General features: G+C 26.1%; 1 protein-coding gene and 1 long non-coding RNA gene across 7 annotated transcripts; both read left to right on the top strand.

Annotated features, from left to right (window-relative positions):
• The first annotated feature begins 5,945 nt into the window (after positions 1–5,945).
• On the top strand, positions 5,946–26,194 carry LOC123260080 (proton-coupled amino acid transporter-like protein pathetic). 6 transcript variants are annotated; one of them, XM_044721015.1, is made up of 6 exons: positions 5,946–5,964; positions 6,240–6,368; positions 17,719–17,804; positions 22,422–22,829; positions 23,043–23,403; positions 23,954–26,194. In XM_044721015.1, exons 2-6 carry the CDS (start codon positions 6,312–6,314, stop codon positions 24,548–24,550), a joined length of 1,509 nt encoding a protein of 502 aa, XP_044576950.1. In that variant the 5' UTR covers positions 5,946–5,964; positions 6,240–6,311; the 3' UTR covers positions 24,551–26,194. The 6 variants fall into 6 exon arrangements, with proteins under 6 accessions (XP_044576950.1, XP_044576949.1, XP_044576948.1 ...); XM_044721014.1 differs by lacking the exon at positions 5,946–5,964 and adding an exon at positions 5,977–6,168; XM_044721013.1 differs by lacking the exon at positions 5,946–5,964 and having other exon boundaries at positions 5,977–6,368.
• LOC123260082 lies at positions 6,393–8,115 on the top strand. Its single transcript, XR_006508397.1, has 2 exons — positions 6,393–7,630; positions 7,710–8,115. It is a non-coding gene; the product is annotated as an uncharacterized LOC123260082 (long non-coding RNA).
• Positions 26,195–26,587: the final 393 nt, after the last annotated feature.

Genomic DNA, 26,587 nt, shown 5'->3' with positions numbered 1-26,587 from the left:
AACTAATAAGAATTAAAATATAATAAAAATTTTATAGTTATTAATTTATAACAATTGATTTATAAAAAAAATAATAAAAACAATAAAAAGATTTTATTTATCAGTAAATGAATTTCTAAAACTGATACAAAAATTTTTATAAATTTATCATTTACGGTAATTAATAACTGATTTCCCAATTTAAGTTACAGTATTATATATACTATATAATATCATTCCATTGTTTCATAAAAATATTTCTTGGAAGATTAAAATAATGTATTTGTAAAAAAAGTGAGGTTTCAAATTTTTACAAATAAACTCCCGTAAAATAATTTATGTAATTAATTTGCTATCTGAGAAAAATATGTTCATCGATAGTAACTGACACATTTTCATAAAGTAAATGACCACCAATTGGTCATAAAATCAATTAATAAAATAGTTAATAGTCGATAAAATCTATTAATTTTGTAGTTGACTGTACTTAGGTCGACACTCCAACTGCAATGGAAATTTCCACTGGGTGCTGCTGCCATCATTGCTTAGCTCCTGTCTCTACTCGATTATATTTCTTGTTGACCCGCTGTTGTCTCACCATATGTAGGATATAACTACTATATGTGCTGTAGCACCTTACAATAACATCTAATAACAATTAATCCTATATTATCGACTTATATTAATTAAACAAATGTTCCTTCCCCCGTTTTTTCAAATTTGATAAAGCTCAAAATAACATTAACACTCTGTACAAATAATAGTATCTTATTTCTACTTATTTCTATTAATCTAATATTCCTTGTATTTTTAATACCTCAAACAATAACACATTTGTAATAAAAAAAAAAAAAAAAAAAATATCAATAAGCCATTAACCATTAGCTTAGATTCAAAGCTACATTAAACATTGTAACTGTTAATATATCGTCCCTAATTGTACAACATTAAAGAATTCTTAATTTGATGTTGTCAGTTGTCAAGTATAAAGCAATCGTTTTGATAAGTTTATATCACTTGATAACAATAGTCGCCTCAAGCTAAATTTCAAAGACGTCAATTCATAAAAATAGTAAATTCAAAAAATAAAACGTAATATTGTGATTGAATATTAATAATTCACAAAATCAAACAGGAGTTTATTTTTGAGTAAATTGCAAAAAATGTTAAAATTTTTCGAAAATTCAATTGAAATTTAGTCACGTGTGTGATAGTATTTTTGCAGAGGATTGTACCCGATTGTTAGACCTCACACAGCAACTGAGCAGCAGGCCTCTTTTTTCGTCGACTCAGGAACTTCTCTGTCACTTACATTACGTTTTACAATATATTAGCTCGAATGAGCATATTTCGAAACGGTTCTGTATACATAATATATATAATACGACTCTCAGATAAATAAAATGATCATACTATATATACGTTTAAAAAATCAACAACGATTGTTTTATGTCTATATTTGTTTTTATTTTTATTGTTAAATATAATAATATAGTCACGTTGTAAATACTTATTACTTATTACATTTGTAACATAATACAATAAAATGATCTGAATGCGAAGAAATAAAATTTAATTATTACTACAGGTGACAATCGATCAATATAGGGTTACATTTGAAAATTGATATTGATAAATGATAATGTTAATTTTTTTAATATTTTCAGTGACTTTACTAATTATTCGATTTTTTTATAATTGTTTAGTTTCACGGTCATCTGGTTTTCTTGCTATAAAAATACGAAAGTTTAACAATTTGAAACATTTTTTTTTTTCGAATTATTTCATTCAACGGCACATTCCCGATAATAGTCATGAAAATTTGTAAAAAAGAAATTTTCAAGTAGTTTTAAAGCGTTTAATGTTAACAAAAATGTACCGAAAAAAGTCTAACAATTTTAAGTAATTTTTTTCGTTTTCTCCGTATAAAAACAGACAATTTAGAATAAAAAAAATTTTTTTTCAAGTATTCAAATTTTTTATCATTAAAAACAATTTTTTTTTGTCAAAAAATTAAATTTTTATTTCAAACCGCTCTATTTTTGATAACTTTAAGAAAAAAAAATATGTGATTGTTAAAAAACCTCCTAAATATCATTTTTATAGATTGAAATATTGTAAACCATAAAACCAAACTATAGACTTTTTATTATAATTTAGATACTTTAAATGAAATCAATACGATAGGAGGAATCAAGAAATTAGATTTAAAAATAATACTACAACGTAGCATGTGATCATGAAAATTATCTTTTCACGGTCGATTCGACTCGGGTTTACTACGTAGTTTCTGGGTGAATAGATTCAGAAGGGTTATAAGTACGTGTGTCGGGCACAGTTGTATACATGAACGTATATAGGCTGTTTGCAAATGTGTGTTGGTAAATACAAAACTTGAATCGCTAAAGCGTTATGTGGGGGACGTAAGGAGTAAGGGTGCCTGGCGTCGCAAGGTCTGGGTCAGCAGACAAAACCCAGATCAACATTTATTTGGACAACTTTACCCCACAACCGAGATAACCGACGATAATAATAAAAATAACAATAATAATGTACGTGGGTGTACATAAGTACGTATAGATATATGCGAAGATGTAGTGACGTGTATAATACGTCATGCGACAGTCTGGCGACTCAATGAATCCAAAACATTCGGCAATATCTTTTGAACTCTTAACATCTAATCGAATGTTTTTTAATTTTACTTTGAGTACCTATAGTTATTTTTATTCTATCACTACAGTAAAATCTCTTTAAAATCAATCCCCGCTAAATTCATCTTCCACTCCCATTTCCAAGAAAAGTTACTTAATTGACCCTCTTTTTTGTGTTGTTCTTTCTGTCGCTCTTATATTATTTTTTCGCTCGGTTATATCAATTTCCAAGAATTTATCATCGATACCCATCGATTGATTCCAACGAGATCAACTATTTAGTTTTGTACTAGAAATAGTATTGATTTTTTGACACTTTTTTGAACAATCAAAAAACTGAAATTTCGGAAAAAAATTATATAATTATTGAGAATTTTTATAACATTACATACTTTTCTACAATTACTATTCAAAATTTCTATTTCTTTATGTAATTATGAAAATTTATAAACACGAAAAAAAAGTCCTGTCAAATTTACCGTGAAAACTGTTAAATTTAAAATTTCACTCCTGTCAAGACATAACTGTTAAATTTACATTTTTAGAAATTTAATTTTTACATCACAAAATCTGACAACGGCAAAATTTTAATTTCATATTGTTAAAAATGTCAGTCTTACATTATAAAAAATGTAAAAATATAGCATATGTGGAAAACGTGTTGAATTTACAGAGAATAAGTGCGAAGAAAAAGATTTTTTCATATCTAAAAATAAAAAAAAAATTTTTTGCTTTCTATGCTGTTTCTGAAGTAATTTTTAACCTCATCGTGCATAATATAGAATTTGTCCTTTATTTTAACTAAAATTTTTCTATTTGACTTTTTTTTTTTTTTTTTAAAGAAATCTTTTTGCTCAGCAATTTTTAAAAGCATTTGATAGTGTACAATTAGAGCTACATTGGCTTTTAAAAATTTCTTAAAACATAAACTTCCCCATTTATATAAGCTAAAATGTAATCCGTAAACCAAAACTTTAGACATCTCACTTTTTTTGAAGTTTTTCAAATCAGTATTTTTACTCCTGAAGAATGACTATCCTTTTTTTTGTCAATATAACACCATTTAATTATGTAAGTTTTACATTTCGTTGAAGCAAAAATCTTTAAGCAAGGGAATCATTTTAAAGAATTTAATTAACTTAAATCAAGTAGAAAAAATTTGAACTGAGTGAAATTTACTTAAATCAAGAAAAGTTCAAATTTTTTTTCTATTCAATCAAGTCAATTTTTCCATCAGTGTTAAGCAGTCTAAAACTCTGAAATTTCATAAAAATTAATAAAATTTTGTACATTTTACGTGACAATATTTAACAATTTAATAAAAATTCAAAGTTTCATAAAATTTTTCATAATTATTTTATAATATAACTAATGAAAACTTTTACATGATTTAAAGTAAATAATAGTATACATTATTATATCAAAATATATGTAGCCAAAGCACAAACGTTACTTTTATAATGCTATATATAACTTTATATACCCGAGTCGAAAAAATGAACTTAGATGAGCTTAAACCAATTGTTTTAGTGTGGCAGTAATGTTCATTTAAGTGAATTTTTTCAACTCGGGCAAATATACAAAATGTTCTTGAAAATAAAAAGTTTTGAGGGAGTTCGTAAAATTTATTCGAATCATTGATTAAACGAAATTTCCCGCCCCAAGTCTAAAAAGGGCAATTGTGAACACTAATTTACCACAAAAGCTTTAATTTCTTATGAATCTTATAATAAATGTTCACTATACGTTATTAAATAAATGAATTAATGAAAAGTGATGATTTGTGGAATTTTTTTTTCTCTCGACAAAAAACATATTATTTAATGAAACATCTATGTGTTAAATGAAACGATCATAAAAAAATCGTTAATGATTACATTTGTAAAAAAAATGAGCCGATGTTCTCGACACTGGTTTCGAATTACCCGGGTCAAATAAAATACTTGCCGAAGTATGCACTCTTTATATTAATAGCATCAGCATTTGTGGAGCATAAAAGAAGAAGAACTGTTTATTCAATCTAATTTTCAAGAAACATTGTTTATTGTTTTATTTTCTTTGTTTTAAATCTCATTCTGTTTTTATTTTTTATGGATATACGGGTAATAAAAAAAAATCTCGTTAATACTTTTGAATAAATATATTTACAAATTCTTAAATATTTGAATAATTTCACTGACAAATATATAAATTGATAATAAACAAACAAATTTAGCGAATATAACCGTGAGATACATACACCAATGATAATTATATAAATAGGTATACAAGGATAAATATCAGAGTTAAATCTAAAGACAATAATTCAAATTCTTTTGATCGACCTTGTTTGTTGTAAAGTTTTTTCACAAAAAATAAAAAACATCATAAAAAACGACGAAAATAATTTATTTGAAGACTATTTCAATAGTACGCGAGTAGTTTAGAACCGAGAAACTCTTCTGCTTATTTTTGGCCGACTTAATTTTCTGATTTTTTATGGGACCGTAATTCTAATAAGTTTCGAAAAATATGGAAATTGAAACAGGTATAATTCAGAATCATAAAAAACATAATTAAACAATCTAAAAGCATCCTTTATCCGTAAAAAATCTTGCCGATTGATCGCTTCTCAGACGTTTGCTTCTTAAAGTAATATATATTTTCAGCTCTAAGCAGTTGGTACTACCAAAAATTCATGAGAAAGTCGTAAAAATGAAAGACACAGTAAGTACTGCGAAAAAGCATGCGTGTAAGTATAGAAAGGTACAGGAAATAGAAGACGATTTAATAGACCAAGTTATTGTATATACAAAAGCGGGTAAAAAAAGGAGAAGAATACAAAATAAAAGAGACTGAGTTGAAGATATTTTCTAGTTAAGTTGCACTGAATAGAAATCTAAAACTGCCAACTGAACTTGGGTAGTTATTTTACGAAGTCTAGTACAGTCTAGTAGTCTAATAGCTAAATACGTAGTTTGTGTACAGTCAGTACAACAGTGGGGTTGTTAGTGAATGTAAGAGGGGATATATCTTGATACGGAAAGGGAAAATAAGTTTAAGTGGGAGCAAGAGTAGAAGGGATTTGGATGAAAAATTTGTGGGTTGTCTTGTTTGCCACGCTATTCTCATTCCTCGTTGAGATCTACTAAAAGACACATTGGTAATCAATTAACACCACCGACTGTGCCTTGTGTTCATTCCATTAATTAATTTAATTTATTTAAATTTTTAACTTCAAGGCAGTGAATCGAGGAAAAAATATAACACACTATTTAATAAAATCATACAAGGAGATAAATTTCTATTTGATTAATCAATTTATTTATAATATTTGTACATATATACACACGTATGTATATCTATATAAATATATCTTCTATAAATATTTAACCAGAAGAAATACAGATATATTTTTAAAAATCTAAATTCATAAAAACGTGCACCGGAAGTGTGTCAGCACGATACATTTTAGTGATGCTGCTGCGCGAATTTTTTAAATTTGAATATTTATGAATAAGCGATGAATTAATTAATGATTATTAAAAAAAAAATTGTGAGTGCTGTATAAAGTATACAGATAAAAATATATATATATATTTATATTTTTTATAACGTATATTAAAGGTAAATTGCTGGCAACTAAAATTAAAGAGGCCTTTGGCAAATAGAAATATATTCTATTAAATTATTTAAATAATGTCACACTTGATGTCTAATCAGGCCAATGCGCCGTTACAAGGGGGTGATTTCAAGGTAAGAAATTTTTTTTTAACCTTTATAAGTATTAATTTGTAATTGGTTTTAAACACTATTTACAATCAATAATCTACAGCATATTTATTAGTTATTATATAAAAAAAATTATGCGCGCTTTATATTTCTTCGCATGGCTTTTTCCTTATACCCATATAACGTATCGATTTAATTATTACCGTTAAATGTCAATTTGTGAATAAATAAACAACAACAATATTGAATTTCTAAAAAAAACATATTTTTAAAAGGCAAATATTTGTTGATTTTATGAGTCAATTAACTTTTTCAAGTGCTAAATATAAATAAGAAATTTTGTAGAAATTAATGCGTAACATCAAAGCTAATCAATATATAAAAAAGAATATTGAGTTGGGTTGAAGTAAAGTTACACGTGAATCAATAGTTTACTACGCAGAAGCTATGGTAAATAATAAAGTAAAATATTATTGGTTTTTATCGAATTTTTGTTTCTACTATACAAATTGAGAATCCGTTAGTAGGGGTGTACAAAAATCGTTTGCGCATGATTGAAAGTTTGCGACTTACCATCTGTCGCGTGTTTGAATACAATCTAATTCCAAATGTATATATACATATATATTAACTTACTGCAATACTTGTAAGTCATTGTAGTGGTAGTTGAATAAAATCGAAGTAACACAATTTTCATCTTTTACCTTGCGGTATATCTATATACATATAAATCGTTACATCACCGTCTACGTCTACGTCCCGAGTACACAAAGTTCAACGACATATAGACTGGAGAAAAAATCAATACTTTAACTCTATAGGCATGAATAAATAAGATAATTCGATTATTGTTAAGCTATATTGCAAAGATTCTGCAAAGTAAAAGTTTAAATAAAGATTTTTAAACAATACACTTCTCGATGCTAAAATAGTATTCTACGTATTTGATTTTAATAATTTCAATGTTTTCTATTTCCATTATTTATATTATAAGTAAAGTAGTAAACTTTTTATAGACCGTTAAAAATTTAGCGATAACTATTCAAGTACCTCGTGTCTTTAGCGATAAAGCCGGTATGTAAGCAAGTAGTGTGAGCTCGCTGGTATAATTTTTTTCATTTTTGTAGTAGAATAGTTCGAATAATTTTTTTTTTCTTCACTTTATTTATTTTTACATTTATGTAGTTCATTAAAAATTCATTATTTTAATGCTTAAAATATCTTTCAGTCAATAAAAATGTCACTAAAGTAGTCAAACTATTATCTCGAAATTGATTTTTAAAAAGGTAATTAAGATTTTAACTAATCTTAGTTTTGGAATAAGACGACTTTTAAGTCGTAGTTGTATTTATTTTTAAACTCAAGTTATGGAATGGAATTTTCCATTCCTGTAGGCCTCGGATTCTCTTCATGACGTTGACAATACACATTCAATACACAATAGTTACAGGAATTATAGTGGGGACACAACCGTAAGTCTGTACGCACCTAACAGTTCTCGTGTCCCTGTTCAAGTACTTACTATTATTATTATTCATTGTTATTTTCTTTTTTTTTTTTTTTGTACCAATATATGCTTACTTATTCACTTTACTTCAAATAATTTTGTCGAGATTGTAATGACTGATTACTGTCATACTTACTTCAGTAAAATTTTAGCTAATTGCATGGCAAATAATAGCTTTCTAACTGTATACAGGAAAAAAAATTATTAGTTTATCCAAAAAAATTTCGATTTGTTTTTGTTCTATTAATAAACTTATACGCTCAACTAAAAAAAATAAATAAATAAATAAATAACGATTTATTAATTAAATCTTCTTTAACGATAAGGAACCATTCGAGTACTATTTCTGATAAGAGATTGAAATTTTTCATCGTTTTTGTGAAAAGAGAAAGTATGCAGTACGTAGTTCGACCATAGTAATAATAAAATAGTCAGAAATCTATATTGTTATTGATCATTAATTAGATAAAAAATAAAATCACAAATTGGAGCATATTTTTAAATACTAAAATACTGCAGTAATAGCTCATTCAAATTTTTTGTCAGATCATGAAAATAATGAAACTTTAAATAGTTGTTCTTTCAACTTTTTCAAGAGATTATAACAATATAATTTTACAAATTTTTAATAGGTGAATATAGAATAAAAAGCAATAAAAAAAAAAAACTAGGTTTTAAAATTAATTTTAAATGCAATCGCTACTGATAGTAATTTAATCCTGCTTCAATGTCTTCAGATAAGGATTTGAGCAATAGCTCAAAATCCTCTTCTTTATGTCAGTAATGACTAATGTTACGTCAAGGCAATAGTTTCTAAGATAAAAATTTCTTAATTTTTATTTTGTTCGTTTACTTATAATTAATAACACAAATTAAAAACGTTAAATTTTTATTAGGATTACATATTGTTAGGTTCGTTATCGAAATTTTTAAAAACGAGATTTTTTTAAATCAATTTTTAATAAAATTCCTAAATCATTTAAAGTGATAAAAAAAAAATTAATTAATATTAGCGTATAATAAACTATTATAATTTTATTCAACTTATTAATCAATCAAGTCAATGTTAACTAAGTATATACTTATCAACTAATCGTACTATAATTATAAAAAATAATTAAAATATTCAAATTTTATGAATAAAGTCGATAAATTTGCCGACATACAACGATAAATTACTTGTATTTTTTTTTAATAATTTCATAAATTCCAGCAACTAAAGTATGCCAAAAGTATTTCAGACGGACAAACAATCGTAATTTTTTAATTAATATTATTAAAAATAATAACAGCAAAATATAAACAAATAAGTTTATATTGCAACTCAATCCGATGTTTTATTGCTAAACTCACTACCGCGATAAATAATAACAAATACAATTTTTTAATAACTTAATAGCGGCAATAGAGATACAGTTACATCCCATATTTGTTACAAACAGTTTAATCATAAATTTTTTGAAATAATAATCAGAGTTCAGAGAACAAACATCAGCGCGTCATAAAAATGTAATAATATAAACATGCAATGTTTTATTATCATGCATTGGATAATTATTTAATTTTTCCTCTATGTGGTTAACCAATAATAGTATTAAGTTTTCCTGTTTAAAAACCTAAACATTAAGCGGCAAAACTTGTAATTACGTAAAACTACGCACACATTTTATTAGAAAATAGTTATTTTCGATACGTATGCGCGATGGTAGGTATTTTGGTAAGCTTGAAGTGACGTCACGAGGCTGAGATTATGAGTGCATTCTCAACAAAACCGAGTACGTTGTTATCGGTCGAGCGAAGCGAGACCAGATAAAACGTGCGAGGTTTTGTTGAGAATGTATTTATAATCTCAGACGAGTGTCATCACTTCAAGTTTATTACCAAAATACCAACCTTTGCGGATTTGTATCGAACAAAATTTTTTGTAATAGCAACGGCGAAACTCGGAGGATGCAAGAAGAGGATGCAAATAAAATGTTATTCATTTATGAACTGTCACACGTAAATAAATGGCAAACTAAAATATTAGTAAAATTGTTTACAAGAATCGACTTGTCGCCAAGATTTTTTTTTTTCGATTCATACTCTCCCTGGTGGATGATTGTAGAAATAAACGAAACTAAATATCCTATAGTACTTTTTAGCATCCATGCGGGAATGTAGAGACAGATAGAGAGAGAGATGTCACTTATCCTTACGTGTGCGTGAAAAGTAGACTCAACTATAGATGACCAGATATCATTCATTTTACCCCTCCTAACTATAGCTCGAAAATCCAAGTTTCGCGGTTGGTATTACAAAAAAAATATTTTGCTACACTCTTGAATCTATTTTTACCCGCAGACTTTTTTCTTTCATTGACCCTTAAAATTTTTTAAACTAGAACAAGGCATTAGCTCACAAACTATATATTTTAGGTATTTGCGTAACACCATGCACCCACAAGAAAAGTTAAGATACAATGTCTCGTCACAGCTATAACTAATTTTATTACTGATGATATTACACATAACAAGACAGTCACACATTTATTTTTCATTTAATATATAAGTACGTATGTACGCATGTACAATGACTCACTAAATAGAATCTATTATTACCATTTACATAAATTTACATTGACACTTGAAATTTTTAACTTCCCGCAAAGAAAATCGAAGATTTTCAAAAATTGAGAAGTTATTGTTTTCACCCCGTTTTGCGAAAATCGAGTTTTCATCAGATCTCGACGTTTGAAGGTCATAGGAAGCTTCCCTGACTACTCCCGCGAAGTTGTCACTGTGTCTGTATGTGTATGTATATATATATATATATATATATATATATATATATATATATATATATGTGTGTGTGTGTGTGTGTGTGTGTGTGTGTGTGTATGTGTGAAAGTATGTGAACCGCTTATAACTTGTGAACGGCTCATCCGATTTTATCGCGGTTGGTGCCATTTGAAAGGGCTTGGCCAAACTTAGATTTTGAGTACAATTTGGACCGATTCGGATCAGTAGATTTTGAGAAATCTTAAAAAAACTAAGAAAAAAAATTTTTTCAAATGTAGTTTTTTTTGGATAACTTTTAAACAGCTCCACCGATCGATTCCAAAAACTATTCAGCTCTAGACAATAAAAAACCACATCGATCGCCACCAAGCTGGTCGAAATCGGTTACTTTGTTCGAGAGATATCGTGAACAAAAGAAAACCGAAAAAAGTTTTTTTTCGAAATTACTCCGAAATTTTTGGTTCGATCAATTAAAACCTGAAAATTCTTCATGAGGCTGATGAAACTGCGTCGAATGCCGCCAACCACGTGAAAATCTGTTGATCCATTAAAAAGTTATTGCGGTTTGAAAATTCCAAAAGTAGTGTTCTATGAAACTTCTATCAGACTTTTGAGCTCGAATGCATAGAAATACTATCTCTTTGAGCTCAGTGAACTCAAAATATCACATAAATTATATTTTAAGCTCAAAAATCTCAAAAACGTCATAAGTACAATTTTAATCACCCAGGTATGGAATTAGCGGGAAGTTGCAGGGATGGCCTTTAGTGAACCGTTTTACTAATTTTTTTCTATTTTAATGAAACGTATTGTAATAATTTTTTCTGAAATGTACAATTTTTTTTATCATCTACATCCGTACACATAGAAAAGTATGTCGCGCTAGACTCTGAAATATTACTTCCACTTTTTTTATTCTTACGATTATTTTTATCAAGCTCTAGTAGTTTTAATAACAGTATACGAGGAAGAAAGATTGAAACCGGAATAAAAAGAGCATACATTATATTTATACATAACAATAGTATAAAATTGGGTTTCTCAATTGATATTATTTTCACGCATACAAAATAATTAATTAATTTTGAAAGAAGTTTAAGTAATTACTAATAAAGTTAATTAAATTACTTTACGATTTAATTATACTAAAGACAAATTTTGTACAATAAAATCCACTATTAACATGTGTTATTAATGTAGATAACGTAATAATCAAGTCTGGGATTGGTGTACTCAATTTATTTATTTCGTCGCCGACAGTGCCTAACCGACCTGTCTATAAAAAATATCTTATCGCTTTAACTATTATTTATATAAATTAGAGCATTATTCTTAAAGAGGGCATCTAAATGTACTAACGAGCTTAATTTAAAATCAATTTTACTAGATCTTTAAACTTTATTAGACTTTTATAGAACAAACTTCAACAATACGACTGGACGTTTTATATGTTTCATTTGTTTACCGATTTCAATTGATAGCTTACAAATCAATCGATTACTTTTATTTTATTTACAATCGCTTCAAAAATAGAATGTATTCGCGACTCAGCAGTTTATTTATCTACTAAAAATCATAACAATAAAATTCTTTCCGTAAGAGATAAATAGATAAATATTTGATAATTTTATTTTTTACAAAGATTTGTATTTTATTTTTCATGGAACATTGATTTTTTTATATAATAAATTAAAAAAAAAATTCAAACCTAAGTTCAAATTACATATTTAATTAAATAATCCGACTATTCTTTCATTAAAATTTTAGTCTGACTTATTGTTATCAGAAACTCAAATATATTATTAACTTTTATTATCAAATTGTAATTATAAAAGAATGTTTAGATTGTAAACATTTATTTAAGACCAAGTTAAGTAATTGATTTAGTATTAAAGAAATAACTAATTTGTTTTTTTTTTTTTTTCATTATTTATTTAAGAAGAATAATATGATATCAATGATATCTAATATTGATATAATCATTATTAATGGGTAATAAATAATTATAAGAATAAATTCAGTGGAATATTTTTAACTCAAGTAATATGATTCAATAAAATATCATTTGACACTTATTAAACTTTGGTGACTGCCGTATAATTATTTCCAGAAGATTCTGGTTAAACTTTGATATTGTTATGGTTATAATAATGATTATAGTTATTAATATAACGATTAATAACAATAACCAATTTGAATTTTACATTAAGTATAGCGTATTATAACGGATATTCGCACGTTCATTAACATTAATTGATCTTAATAGATAAAAAATAATTTGTATTTATATTTGTAATAAATATTGACACATATCAATTAGGATACAAATAAACCCAGATATTTATAGATCATGAAAAGAGGTGATGTAACAATGGCTACAAGGCTAAAAATGTACTTAACCGTTTATACTTGATGCGTTTTACATTTATCGGTAATAACAGTAAAGCGACCGCTTAATTATCGGTATTGATTCTGCGTAATTTATTCTAATTAAAAACATTTTCAGTATTAGTTGGTTAAATAAATCAAAAGAAAATAAAATATCCACAATAAAAAAAAATCATTTTTTAATTAAAAAAAAAAATATTTATTCTCTCAAAACTTCATTCTTGATTCAAATAATTCAGCTTTTAATGCAAGAAAGTAACTTTTGAATTTATAAATTATTCTAGATTGAATAAATTCGTCGTACTGACTGAAGATACATGGCTTTGAATCAAATAGCGATAGTTACCGATCAAAGATATAAATATTGAAATTCAAGAATTTAAAACCCAAGAAAATCGTTTACCTTGGTTCACAATTTTTTTTCTTGAATCAAGTTAGTTTTTTTTTATCAGTGCATGAAAATTTTTTATTCGTAAGAATTGACATTGAATATTAATTTAAAAATAAAAAAATATATTTGTCATATTTAATAAAACTTGCATCATAAATTATCAATAATTACGTCATATTCAAAGAAAAAAAAATCCAAAGTTAAATTATATTGCATGTTTTATTTTAATAACTTGCTTTCATCACAATGACGTTAATAGCTGCATTCTATAATTATTAATTTACATTATTACTCTGGAACTCGAATTTATTCTTTGAAATTATACATGTAAAGCGTCAAATTTTTACACTTGAAAGATAATTATTGAGCGATAGAACATTTATTGCTTACTATATAAGTATTTCACACAACAAATTCAGATTGATTATTATTTTAACAAACAAAAAATAACATCATCCATATAGCAGTAAAGTAATTACGCAAGGTGTAATTGCCGATCAGCGTATTTCCGAGTGGCCAATTATCATTTTTTCCGGGTCTAGATTTAATTTACGCGGCATTCATGTCGAAGTATACACCTTGCTTTATTAATTTTTTATTGATATTATTTTAACAACCTAACAAATAAAACTAAATTTACAGCTAACACTTACCGATTTTAGCTATGATAATAACATAAAACATTAATTGATAAATTTATATATTGTACATCAAATCAATGATCTTTGACTCAATTGTATCTCATTAATAATGATCAACGTTTTAATATTTGGTCATTGACTCTTAATTATTGTTTAAAGTTCATAGAGTCTTTAAATTACTAAATAGCTTCATCTTCTGTGAATAATGTTTCTGTGGCTGTAATTTCTATAAATATATATTAAAAATATATATTACACACAATTAAGAAGATTAGTTTAGTTATGTTATTGTTTTTATTATACCATCAGATATTCAGCGAGTTGAAAAACAGTATATTGAATGAAATTATTTCAGAGTTGATAAAACTGTTTCGTTATTTTCGTTTTTGATTTGATAAATATCTATATATAACATTTCAGTCATCAGACAATAGCTGTAATCGGTGTATTAGCAACATTATATTTTACCTTCAAAAGCATTATTATCTATTTTATGGGTTAAATGCATCCTCATTTGCAAGTAAATTATGCTGCTTTGACGTAGTAATATTATAATGAATATGGATCATTTACAATTAAATTTAATCGAAATTAGTTTCATCATTTACTTATTCAATCATTTTTTAAATATTTATTTTATCATTATCATCTTATATACTTTGTATATCGATAAAAAAGTTTATTTTTTTTTTTTTGTTTTCATTATGAAACACTATATCCGTGTTATTCTGGTTCACAACTTATGACATTATATAGAAATGTATACAACGGATGTTGACAAATAAACTTGGATTATTAATTCTTTTATACGTCAAATTTAGAAAAAAATAATAAAAATCGTGACTTTTTATTACTTAAAAATATACTTTAAATTCTGGCAACCTGCCCTTTTTCAATAAAATTATATAAGCTTATAGAATATAAAACAAAACAAAGTAAATAAATTAAATTCCATGGTCACTTTTAGTTTTAACCAATTGTAATCGCGCGGTCTCGACATCAATTGATACAATTGATAGATGATTAAACTAAATCAATCGTTAAATTTATCGCACATGATTGAATATTATTATTCAAAAAGTTATTTTTATTCATTTATTTATTTATTGTTTTTTTTAATTATTTATAAAAAACCAATTGTATGATTTTTATAAATAAATCATTTCACAGAAATATTTCAATAAAAAATTAATATGTTTACTCTTTAATTTTATCGGAATAATAATTTATAAAATAAATCAAATACGACATTTAAAAAAATATGTCACTTGAATTATATTTACTTATTCATTTTACACCAAATATGTTAATAATAAAAATATCTTCTTTTATTAGGGAAGTATTTTTGTTTCAAAATATAATAGTCAAGTCGTTAGTATTTATGTGAATATGATGATTAAGATGTCTGATGACAGATAAAAATTAATAAACGTAGTTTTAGTAATTCAAAACTGCGTGCATTGATATTATTTGTTCACTTGGCAATGTGACAATTTATGCCGTCTCTTTAATAATAAATACGTACCGGATGTAATTCATGCTAATTTGTTCTGAAAATATTGATGATTGACGGATTTGGCATAAATAACCGCATTTCAATTCTTATAATGAGTATACAAAAAATTTTCATCACATTGTACGTCGCATTAACTGCAAAAATAAATAATTAATAATATTTACATATTTCTTTCAATTAAAATGAAAAAAAAAGTACTTTTTACAGTAAGCCGACGTTTTTGATTTTTTTTCGCTCATTAAATTAGAACTAAAAAATATTTTTTAAAAATTGCACTTCAAGTTTTTCAAGTTTCTTATAAAAAAAAAAAAAAATCATGATAATACATCTAATCTAACATATAATACTTAAAATGTTATATTATTAAATTTTGTGTATATTATATTATTATCTCTCTTTGATTAAATTTAACAATAAACACAAAGTTTTTGTAACTTTGCCAAGTGGCGCCCTCATCTTAAAAATAGAAACTCATCTACTTTTAAATTAAAATTTTATTTATTTTGAATTTCCGTTAACCTTGTTTATATCTCACACCTATTATAGTCATTACTCATAAACGCCACATATTAATTGATTTAATTGAGGGGAAAAAAAAGTGATAAGGAAGAAATAAATGATTTGGTAAAAATAATAAATAAAATAATTTGTTAGGGTCCTAATAGTGACACGTTCATCCAACTACCATTAACTCTTCCTATTTTTGCATTGGCTACAGACCGAATAAAGTTAGAAGATATATATTAAGAAAGCTTATTCGTCCTCGGGACATTCTCAAACGTTTCATTTTGGCAACGATTCGTTAAGCTTTTTGCGTCTTCAAGTATTCACTCTACTAGAGTAAACTACCCTACTCTAGACATTACATTATACATTAGTCTTATTCTATTTGTCAGGAGTCACTTACTAATCTACAATACAAGAGTGAACACGCATCAAACTCGAGACGGAGACTCATATTCAGTTATTGTCATTGTTGAACCAGTTTAAGACGGATTTATTATTGAAATAACTTCATCATTATTATTATTATTATTATTATTATGAATATTATTGTTCAGTCAAATAGGTGAAATAATTCTAGTTCTACTTTTATTAACTACTTGTGTTGAATATTTATTCAATGTTAGTTTATTACTTGATAGTGCTGGTGCGGTTATCAAACAATAACACTAAAAGTTTTATTTTGAAATAAAAGAAACAGTGATATTTAACTTTTTTTTTTTTTTTTTAAATAATTATTGAAAATGCCTCTCATTGTTAACGATTCTACTGAATTTTTAATAAGTTATTGTAATAAGTGCACATAGTTAAATATGATTAGTGATTATTTAAGTAATGCATCTTTACCTCAATAGACAACAAGAAATATATATGTACATATTATATTAAACAGTTAATCGTTAATACTGCTTAGTGCTTCTCTTTTTTATTAATTATATGGGTTTTAAAGTATTATTTTTATTATTTAATTTTATTATAATATTAAAAAGTTGAACCTAATCGAATAAGCCAAGAAATTGAAATAAAATAACAATGGATTTTGAGGATATAAGTCACACCGAGAGTGATTTTGATGTTGAAATGAGCTCACTGTCATCGACTTACGTTCCAACGGATGGACGAGGAAAAGTTAATACTCTTTACACACGTATTTTATCATTCGATTAATCATAGATATTTTTCATTCATGAATATAGTTTTAGTTTCGTTTGTTTGTTAGATTATAAAATAAATTTACTAATAAATAAAACTGCGCTGTCGAAAGAAAATATTAATAAATATATTACCGGAACTTAGATGATTGAAAATTAGCGATAATAGCAATAAAGTGCGCTGAGATAGGGTGTCACAATAATTTTGTTTAATAATTTACGCTCGAGGATATCGCTTAGTATCCGTTCATTGATATTGATATATATTGGCAATTACGTAATGTATGTGTAATATATAATGTTTAATCATTAATGCTTTATCCAAGTTCATTATTTACAATGTTATTTCAAGCGCGGTATTAATGGTAAATTTATTCAGAAATTCATTAAACTCATTAATTTTGATACTTCCTCTCTTTATACATTTAAATTCAAATTTAATTAAACAAACACTTAAAATAACAATGATAATGATAAATCATTTTTTTATTTACAGCGAACACCCATGCGTCCAATGATTGCCGAATATGACCCAAAAAGACATGAAACAAAAACAGAATTGTCAGACATGGTTCTTGTCAAGTAAGTTTTTCTACAATTTTATTTAACCAGCAATGCTGATTTAAAATTTTGTTATTTTTAATTATTGATTATAAATAAAAACAATCCATTAAACGGAACGGTTTACGTTGATCATCTGACTAAAAATTTTGACTTGACTCGTAGACTTTACTGTCATAAACTGATCATTATCATCGCTTTATTGCTGAAAAAAGTTTTTTAAATAATATTAAAAATTCCATAGCTTTTTATGCGAATGGAGAATGACAATCATGTATATTAATGTACATCTACGTTTATCATTCCATTACTTTTGATTTCAAAATTTTATTTTAAAAGTAAAGTATTTTTCGGCGACATTTTTTAAATTAATTAACTCGACTAAAAATGTATCTTTAATTGTTAAAGTTTATTTTTTATCACACACTGTAATGGAAGTTTTTATTATTATTATTTTCTTAATCATTATTTATCTTCAAACAATAAAATCTAGTTATAAAGCGATAAACTCAACGGCCTCTCAATTGGTATCAAAGCTATAGAATAATTCATTAAAATTATGACATGAAATTTCAATGATATTTTTAATTGAGTATTATTGAAAGTTAATTAATTATGTCATTATCTCTGATTAGTTCATCTTAAAAAATGCAAATTAATTAAACAGCTTCAATTGACTTATCATCAAATATTTTGTATATTTACTTATAATTTTTGATAAGCCAGGAATTTATTTAAATTTTACACGTACGACGTAAAAGTCGCCAATATACTTTACTTTAATTGAAAATCATTCATTTAAAAATAATGTATAAATGTGCTATTCAATATTTTAATTGTTATTGATGTATGCATACCGTTTGATCATCGTTTGAGATTTTGGATGTAATTTTATTTATTTTAATTGATTTTCTCTATTTGTTACTGTAATATTTAAATTATCGCTTGATATTGAAATTACTAAGATGTACTCCAAAATTATTGTTGGAAAATGAGAAATCTTGATTATTTTATCCCTGATTTATAATTATAAAATCAAAATCTTAAAAATTTTAATAAATAAAACATAAATATCAAGTACAAAATATGTAATTACAAAGAAAAAGAAACAAGTAAATATAAATGTTTTATAATAATTGATTTATTTGAAACAAGATTATTTAATGTGTTTTTTATTGTGAATAAGTTACAATTAACTGTTTTAATAAAGTGTTAATTAAATATAAAAAGTAAATACAAATATTACCTACAAGTTTATCTTGATAAAAAACTGGATTTTCTGGTTTTTTTTATTTACATCGCCTAATAACTGAGATTTCTTATGGGGTATTTTAATTCTATAATTTAAAGATAAACACGGATATTTATCTTAATCTACAAGAATTATAAAAAGATTTATCAAGTCTACGAATTAAAACAAAAAAAAATTTTTTTTTTTCAAGTACACTATTGAGCAATGTTAATTTCAAAATCAGTAATAAAGATAATAACGTATAAATCTTTTTCTAATCAGATAATAAAACTACTTACTTGGTGGAAATTTCCACACAGTAATGGATAAGTGGCTTAAAATTTTGTGATAATCCAAAATAAGTATTTATATATTTGTTTCAACCATATATTCATGATCATAATTATGTCACATTTATTGTAGCCGCGTAAAATTCTTAAGAATTATTCATCCTGTTAACAATATAGATAAGTCAATTGATTAAGGTTAATTATTGTATACATAAAGTAATTCTCCGAATTAATCGACATCTTTTATAAACATTTATCGACTTAAAAATAAAAATTTTTTATTTGATATATGAGCTTTTCACAATTCAATTTAAAGTAATTGTCTACAATCATTCAAATAAAAACATTTATTATCATAAACAGCTTACTATTTTTATTTAATTCTTGTCAAGCTTAAAATATATTCTTTTGCATAGATAATATTTCTTTATACAAAATTTAAGAATATTAATTGCTTCAATGATATAAGCTACCTTATCTCTTTTTCATTCATTATCATCCTGCATGAATTGTGTACATGCATTTCAATGAAAAGAATTTAAACTAATGTTAATAATATGGAAGTTCCTATCAACTATGTTCGAAAAATGCATTTCAAAAAATATGATATGTTTATCTTTTATTTTCTTAGACATCCACATATACGTGGGCGTAACACGTCATCTTTCAACAACGGAATGTTGCATACTTAGATTTTATATAAATAAAACTTGACTCAGCAAAAAAAGTTATAAGGAAAGCTAGACACTCGATAATTATTACTATATATTACTGTTGCATAACAGACAAATTTATGTATTCACATTAATATCACGCGATTGTAATTTATAATAACGTGAATAGTTATTTTTTTGCGCGCCCTAGAATAATTTGGAATAAAAGTTTAGATCATGCGGTATGCAATAAATTGAACAATTACTTTTAAATTTACATAGTTTATTATTATTATTATTATTGTTTTAATCGCCATATTGATATTAAAATAAACCAACAGTAGAAAAAAAAATAGTTTAACTACTTTTGTAAGTAAATAAAGCTATGATAATTGACAAAATGAATAGTATCAATGAAGACATAAGTGACTTGACAGACTGAATAGACAAAAACACATTAGATAAAAAAGTAAATAAATAAACGAGACAATAACAATTAGTATAATTGAACTGACATGGAAATAAAAATTTAGACTATTTTTGATAAACTGATATAATCTCGTTAACGTGTATTATCCTTTTTTGTTGTGAAGTGGAATGTTAAAGTAAACAATGGCTTGTTAGTCGTCGTACTGCGTCGTGGCGCTGGGCGTCGGTGATGCAGTGCGGTGGTTGCAGCTGAGCCTGATCTCTAAGCCAGAAAGTCATGTGTGAGACGCGTGTGTCTCTCGCACACGAAACACGTGTGTACCCGTGTTGTGTCACCGTGTCACGTGACACGTCGAGCGCGAGAGTATCTCACAAGTGAGAGCTCTTATCTCGTCAAAAATGAGAGCTCGCAACACACCTAAGGAGAGAGACTACCGCACTTCAACCGGTACCTACACAACCTCTACCTTTTACGATTTATATCATTTAATATTAATATTTTATTAATGAATTTATAAAAAAAAAAAAAAAAAAAATGATTAATAAATAAAAAAAATTTATTGCGGTCTCTTTACTACTGCATTGTCATTGTTTTTTATTGATCAAATTGTACAATCGACCCTGTCAAGGATAGGATGTCCAGCAATCCGGTAAATTCATAGAAAAATTAATAATTAAATTCCAAGTACTTAGTTTTGCTTTATGAGAAAATAAAAATAACTATATTTTTACGTGTGTTAGTTTTTTTCAAGAACATTTGGTCCTAATATATATTATTAGATGTATTGTATTGAGGATTTCTTCCTATCCCTACAAATCCTGTCAAAGAATTCTCAATATCATTACTGCGCTATTATAATAATTCAAACCTTGACAATGAATTACAAAATTGCACAATTTTTATTAAAATTAGCGTACATTGATAAATTGTATAATGGTTCATAAATTTGAATAATTTATTGAAAAATAGGAAAATGAATATTATTTAATGAGATGAAAAATGAAGTTTCTAAAATTCAAGAAAATCTAATAATTAATGATAATTTTGACATAAAAACTCATTAAAAATAAAAATTTGTTTTCCTAATCAATGATATTTTAATGAAAAAAAAAATCGACGAAGAAATTTGCTGGACATTCTGTTCAATAATTATTAATTATAATAAATAATAACCTTTTATTTTATAAATACACTCACTTTATTTAATAAACACGGATAACTCTGGCATGACAATAAAATAAAAAAAAGGGATTTAAGGGCTACCACCACGCGTTACCGAGGTTTCGATAGTAATTAATAAAACATTAAGGTGTTGGTTATTTCACTTGGTTTATTAATGTAACAATATTTTCTATTGAAAATTCACTAAGAGTCGAGGTAGAATAATGATGAGATAAAAATAAAAAAATTTTATTTCATTTTTCACAGCACAATTTATTTATTATTTATTATTAAATTAGTTTATTATTGATATAGTTTTGAAAATAATATTTATTCCATCAAATCAGTATCCTCGACAGCCTTGACAGCTATTTTCACTACACGCCTAACAATTTTCTTCACACCAGTCATTAACAATTCAGTGATAATTTTTCTTCATTCATCGGCTATAATATTTTTATCTCTGCATTTATTTAAAAATAAATCTTATACTGAAGATTTTTTTTTTTTTCATTTTATTTAATGGAATTTTTCTGCTTACGTCATTGAAGTATAACAAATCCATTATTAATATCTAATACACACAGAAAGAATATATAACATTACACAATACAATCTAAATTTAGTTCAATTTTTTAACATATAAATGTTAAAAATGACACGTAAAAATAGAACATTAAATCTTGACGCGGATTCGCTAATGAAAATTTAGCCAAGCTAAACACTCGTGTAAAAGTTGATAGAAAAAAAAAAAAACTAAAAAATAATGAAACATTTACACATACGTACGTAAAAAAAATTACATGTCTAATGTGTTTTTTATATAACAAATAAATATGAAAAAATAAAATACTAACAAATGTTATATTGCAGATACAAATGTGAGAAAAATGATGTACCTACAATGATATCAAATGGATCAACGCTACCATTGGTTGAGAAAGCAAACGATGAAGAAGCTGCTCTTTATAATCCATTTGAGCATAGGAAATTATCGCATCCAACATCAGACCTTGACACTCTTATCCATTTGTTGAAAGGCAGCCTTGGCTCGGGTATCCTGGCGATGCCTTTAGCTTTTAAGAGTGCTGGACTGTATTTCGGACTTGTAGCAACATTTTTAATCGGGATGGTCTGTACATACTGCGTCCACATACTTGTTAAATGTGCCCACACTCTCTGTCGACGAACACAAACACCAAGTTTAGGATTTGCCGAGGTCGCTGAGACGGCTTTCCTCGTTGGTCCTGAACCGGTTCAGAAGTACGCCAGACTTGCAAAGTGAGTAATTTTAAAACTCTAACCACTGGCTACACCAACTTTATTATTTACCTGTTTCTGGCTTCGATTTAAAACTTACTCCATCAAATAAACTCAACAAACTTAATATGAAGCCCTTAGAAGTAAAATATTATACAACTCGTACTAAAAGATTTTTTTTCATTTATTCAAAAGAAAAATTATTTATTTATCAATGTATTTTTTATGTTACAGAGCAACGATTAATACATTTTTAGTAATCGATTTACTTGGTTGTTGCTGTGTCTACATCGTATTTGTCGCAGAAAACTTGGAACAAGTAATTGAAAATTACACCAAAAAAGACTTGGACGTAACAGTTTATATGGCATGTTTACTGCCCATACTATTGGCTTTTTCTCTCATAAGAAATCTTAAATGGCTTTCACCATTTTCCATGGTTGCAAATATACTAATCGCATCTGGTATGGGAATCACTTTCTACTATGTCTTCCGTGACACATCTGAATTTAAACCAGTACCGGGATTTTCGAGCTTTTCTCAGCTACCAATGTTCTTCGGCACAGCCATCTTCGCTCTTGAAGGAATCGGAGTTGTAAGTATTCATTTAATTTTTTAATTTAAATAAAAACAGCAATTATTTGCGGATTTGCTTATTTTTGTTCTCAATCGAATAATCAACATGATTAAATTTATTTTTAAAGTTTGCTAAAAGAAAATGAAATTTTCAAAGTCAATTTTTTTATAAAGAAAAAATTTTTTACAATCATAAAAATTAAGAAATTTATTTCATCAAATGATTTTTGTTTTTTTAATAATTATAGTTTTCATGGGAAAAAAAAAATGAACTTCTTTAAAATATTATGTAACTTGAATTTATTCCAAGAAGTTATTATTTTTTTTAATCTATCATATCTATTTGTAACCAAAAATAAATACAATTACAATTTTAAATGTCTGCCAAAAAAAAAAAAAAATTTTTTTATAATCGTATTTCTAGAAAAAATATGTTTTTTAAATTAAAAAAATCAACAAGTATTTAAAATCATAACTAAAAAAAAAAAACAGGAATTGTTTTTTTTTTTAAATACTTAATTAAAAATATTGAATGTTATTGAGTCTAAACATTGATTATTTTTAACCAGGTTATGCCTTTGGAAAACAACATGAAGACACCAACTCACTTTATTGGATGCCCTGGAGTTCTCAACATTGGAATGTTTTTCGTAGTATCTTTGTACAGTACTGTTGGATTTTTCGGTTATCTTCGGTTCGGCGATGAAACCAAAGGATCAATAACTTTGAATCTTCCAACAGAAGAACCATTAGCTCAAGCCGTAAAAGTAATGATTGCTGTTGCTATTTTCCTCACGTATGGATTACAATTCTATGTACCGATGGAGATAATTTGGAAAAACTTAAAACATCACTTTGGAGCCCGAAAATTGTACGCTGAATATTTGGTGAGAATTGGACTAGTTATCTTCACTGTTGGTATAGCAATCGCAGTACCAAAGCTGGGACCATTCATTTCACTGGTTGGTGCGATATGTCTGTCAACATTGGGTCTTATGTTTCCGTCAGTAATTGAATTAGTAACAGTGTGGGAAACTGAAGATGGTCTGGGACCCTTTTACTGGAGACTGTGGAAAAACATTTTTATAATATGTTTTGGTATTCTCGGTTTCGTAACTGGTTCATACGTAAGCTTGCAAGAAATAATGTCATCCGATGCTAAATGAGACAGCGGCGTGACGGCGGGTCTTAACAATAGCGATGAAATTCGCGTACAATGACACTCATTGTCAATGAGTGATGATGATAATAATAATAATAATAATCACAATAATAATTATTGGCCGCTCTTCGTTGTACAAACACAATATACAATTGAGTCTATAGATTTGTATCTGCCTATATCCGGCTCTCTTATCATCCTAAGATGTCTATAAATTATCCATCATAGTTAAAACAGAAACGGCAATAAATATTTGTCATGGTTGCTTTGTTTAGATACTCAATACAATTGAATAGATATTTAAATCGTCTATTTTTAAATTGAGTATAAATACATTTGAGAGCCGGTCTCTCGCGGACTGGAAACAACACGTCCAAGACTTGCTCGCGGTGTAGGACTCATCACTTTTCTCTCTACTTTATTCTTCCAACCATGAGAGAAAAGTTCGCAACATCTTTAATATTATTTTTTTTTCTATTTTTATTTATTTATTTTTGTAGCAATTGAAACAGAATTTACCAGTATTCCGAGATGTCTATTGAATTCTCGTTTATAATTTTTTAATATTGAAACAAAACGTATCTTTTATTTAATATCGGATTGATGACTTCTTGCCGCGATCCAGTCTATTTTTGACTGCTGGCTGTAGAAATTAATACTATATACGCTTTATTAATTATCTCAATAGTTTATTATTAACATCAATCAATAATTCGGCTCTTAATTAAAGTAACCATTTTTTTATGTTAGTTTTCAGTTTTTTGTGTTCTTTTTCAAATATTTTAAACTATTAAATATAAATAATTTAAAATTGAGCCATTATTGACCATAAGTATCAGTATTTTTTTAATAAAGATAGTTAAATTAGTTAAAAAAAAAAAAAATAAAAAAAAAGAGTAAAATAAATTTAAAAAAAAAACAGTTATTTAGTAATAGTTTTGACAGCAGTATGTTGAATTAAAATAATATTTGAAGCAGTACAATGAATGAATGATTACATCCTAATAAAGATAAAATATGCATTGTTCAAATTAATTAAGGAATTTGAATTATAAAATAATAAAACTTTATAAAATCTACAATGACAAACGATATTAATAAAAGATACGAGTGAATGAATATATAAATTAAATGCATGCGTATACGAGTTATGAGAAATTGACGTGCGCTCAATTAATTAATGCAATCAATATGCACATTTTTAAAAAAAATATTATTTTAAAGTAATTATCGCTAATATTCTTCATTTATTTATGTATAAATTTGATTTTTGTTATAAAAATTGCAGAATCTCGGTGGCATTAACGTGCTAAAATATTTATAAAATTTTTACATCAGAATACATAAAACACCAAGCATTTTTTATATAATAGACCATTTTTTTTTAATTAATTAATTTTTTACCAAAATAATGAATTTATACGAAATTGTGATTATTTATTTTTACAGCATTATACACGCAATAAATAACGAAGGAATTATTAAAAAATTTTTTTAATAATTGCAATTTAGTAATTTACAAATTGTAACACGAAAATTAATTATGTATAGCTGTGCGTATGGATCTAATTTTTGTGCATATTGTTACTTTATATTATAATGTATAATATGTTATTCTATTTAATACATGAGTGAAAAATTTTGAAAATTTTTACATTCTTATTTTTTTTAATACCTCATTTCATTAAATATAATATTACTATTAAGATATAAGAATTATTGTGATTATATTCACTCAATACACAATTGTAAGTGATATATAGGATACTGTAGTTTTAATTTAATTCATTATATTTTTATAATGATGTGCAACAACAAATAAATTGATATTTAAAAAACAACTTTTTGCTTGATTTTTTTTAAATATAAATTTATCTTCATTTTAGTTAAAAATAATCATTGACATAAACATAAAAATTTACAACTAGTAACTACGTCCATGTAAAATTTCTAAACGCATGTATGACAATTTTCGAATTAATTATTTTATAAATAAGTTTCTACATTGACTATAAAAAAATTGGCACTATAATACTAAGAT

The sequence above is a fragment of the Cotesia glomerata genome, linkage group LG2 (genome assembly GCF_020080835.1).
Source record: "Cotesia glomerata isolate CgM1 linkage group LG2, MPM_Cglom_v2.3, whole genome shotgun sequence".
Lineage (NCBI taxonomy): Eukaryota > Metazoa > Arthropoda > Insecta > Hymenoptera > Braconidae > Cotesia > Cotesia glomerata.
The sequence above is the reverse complement of the archived record's forward strand: the minus strand, read 5'-3'. Positions and strand labels throughout refer to the sequence as shown.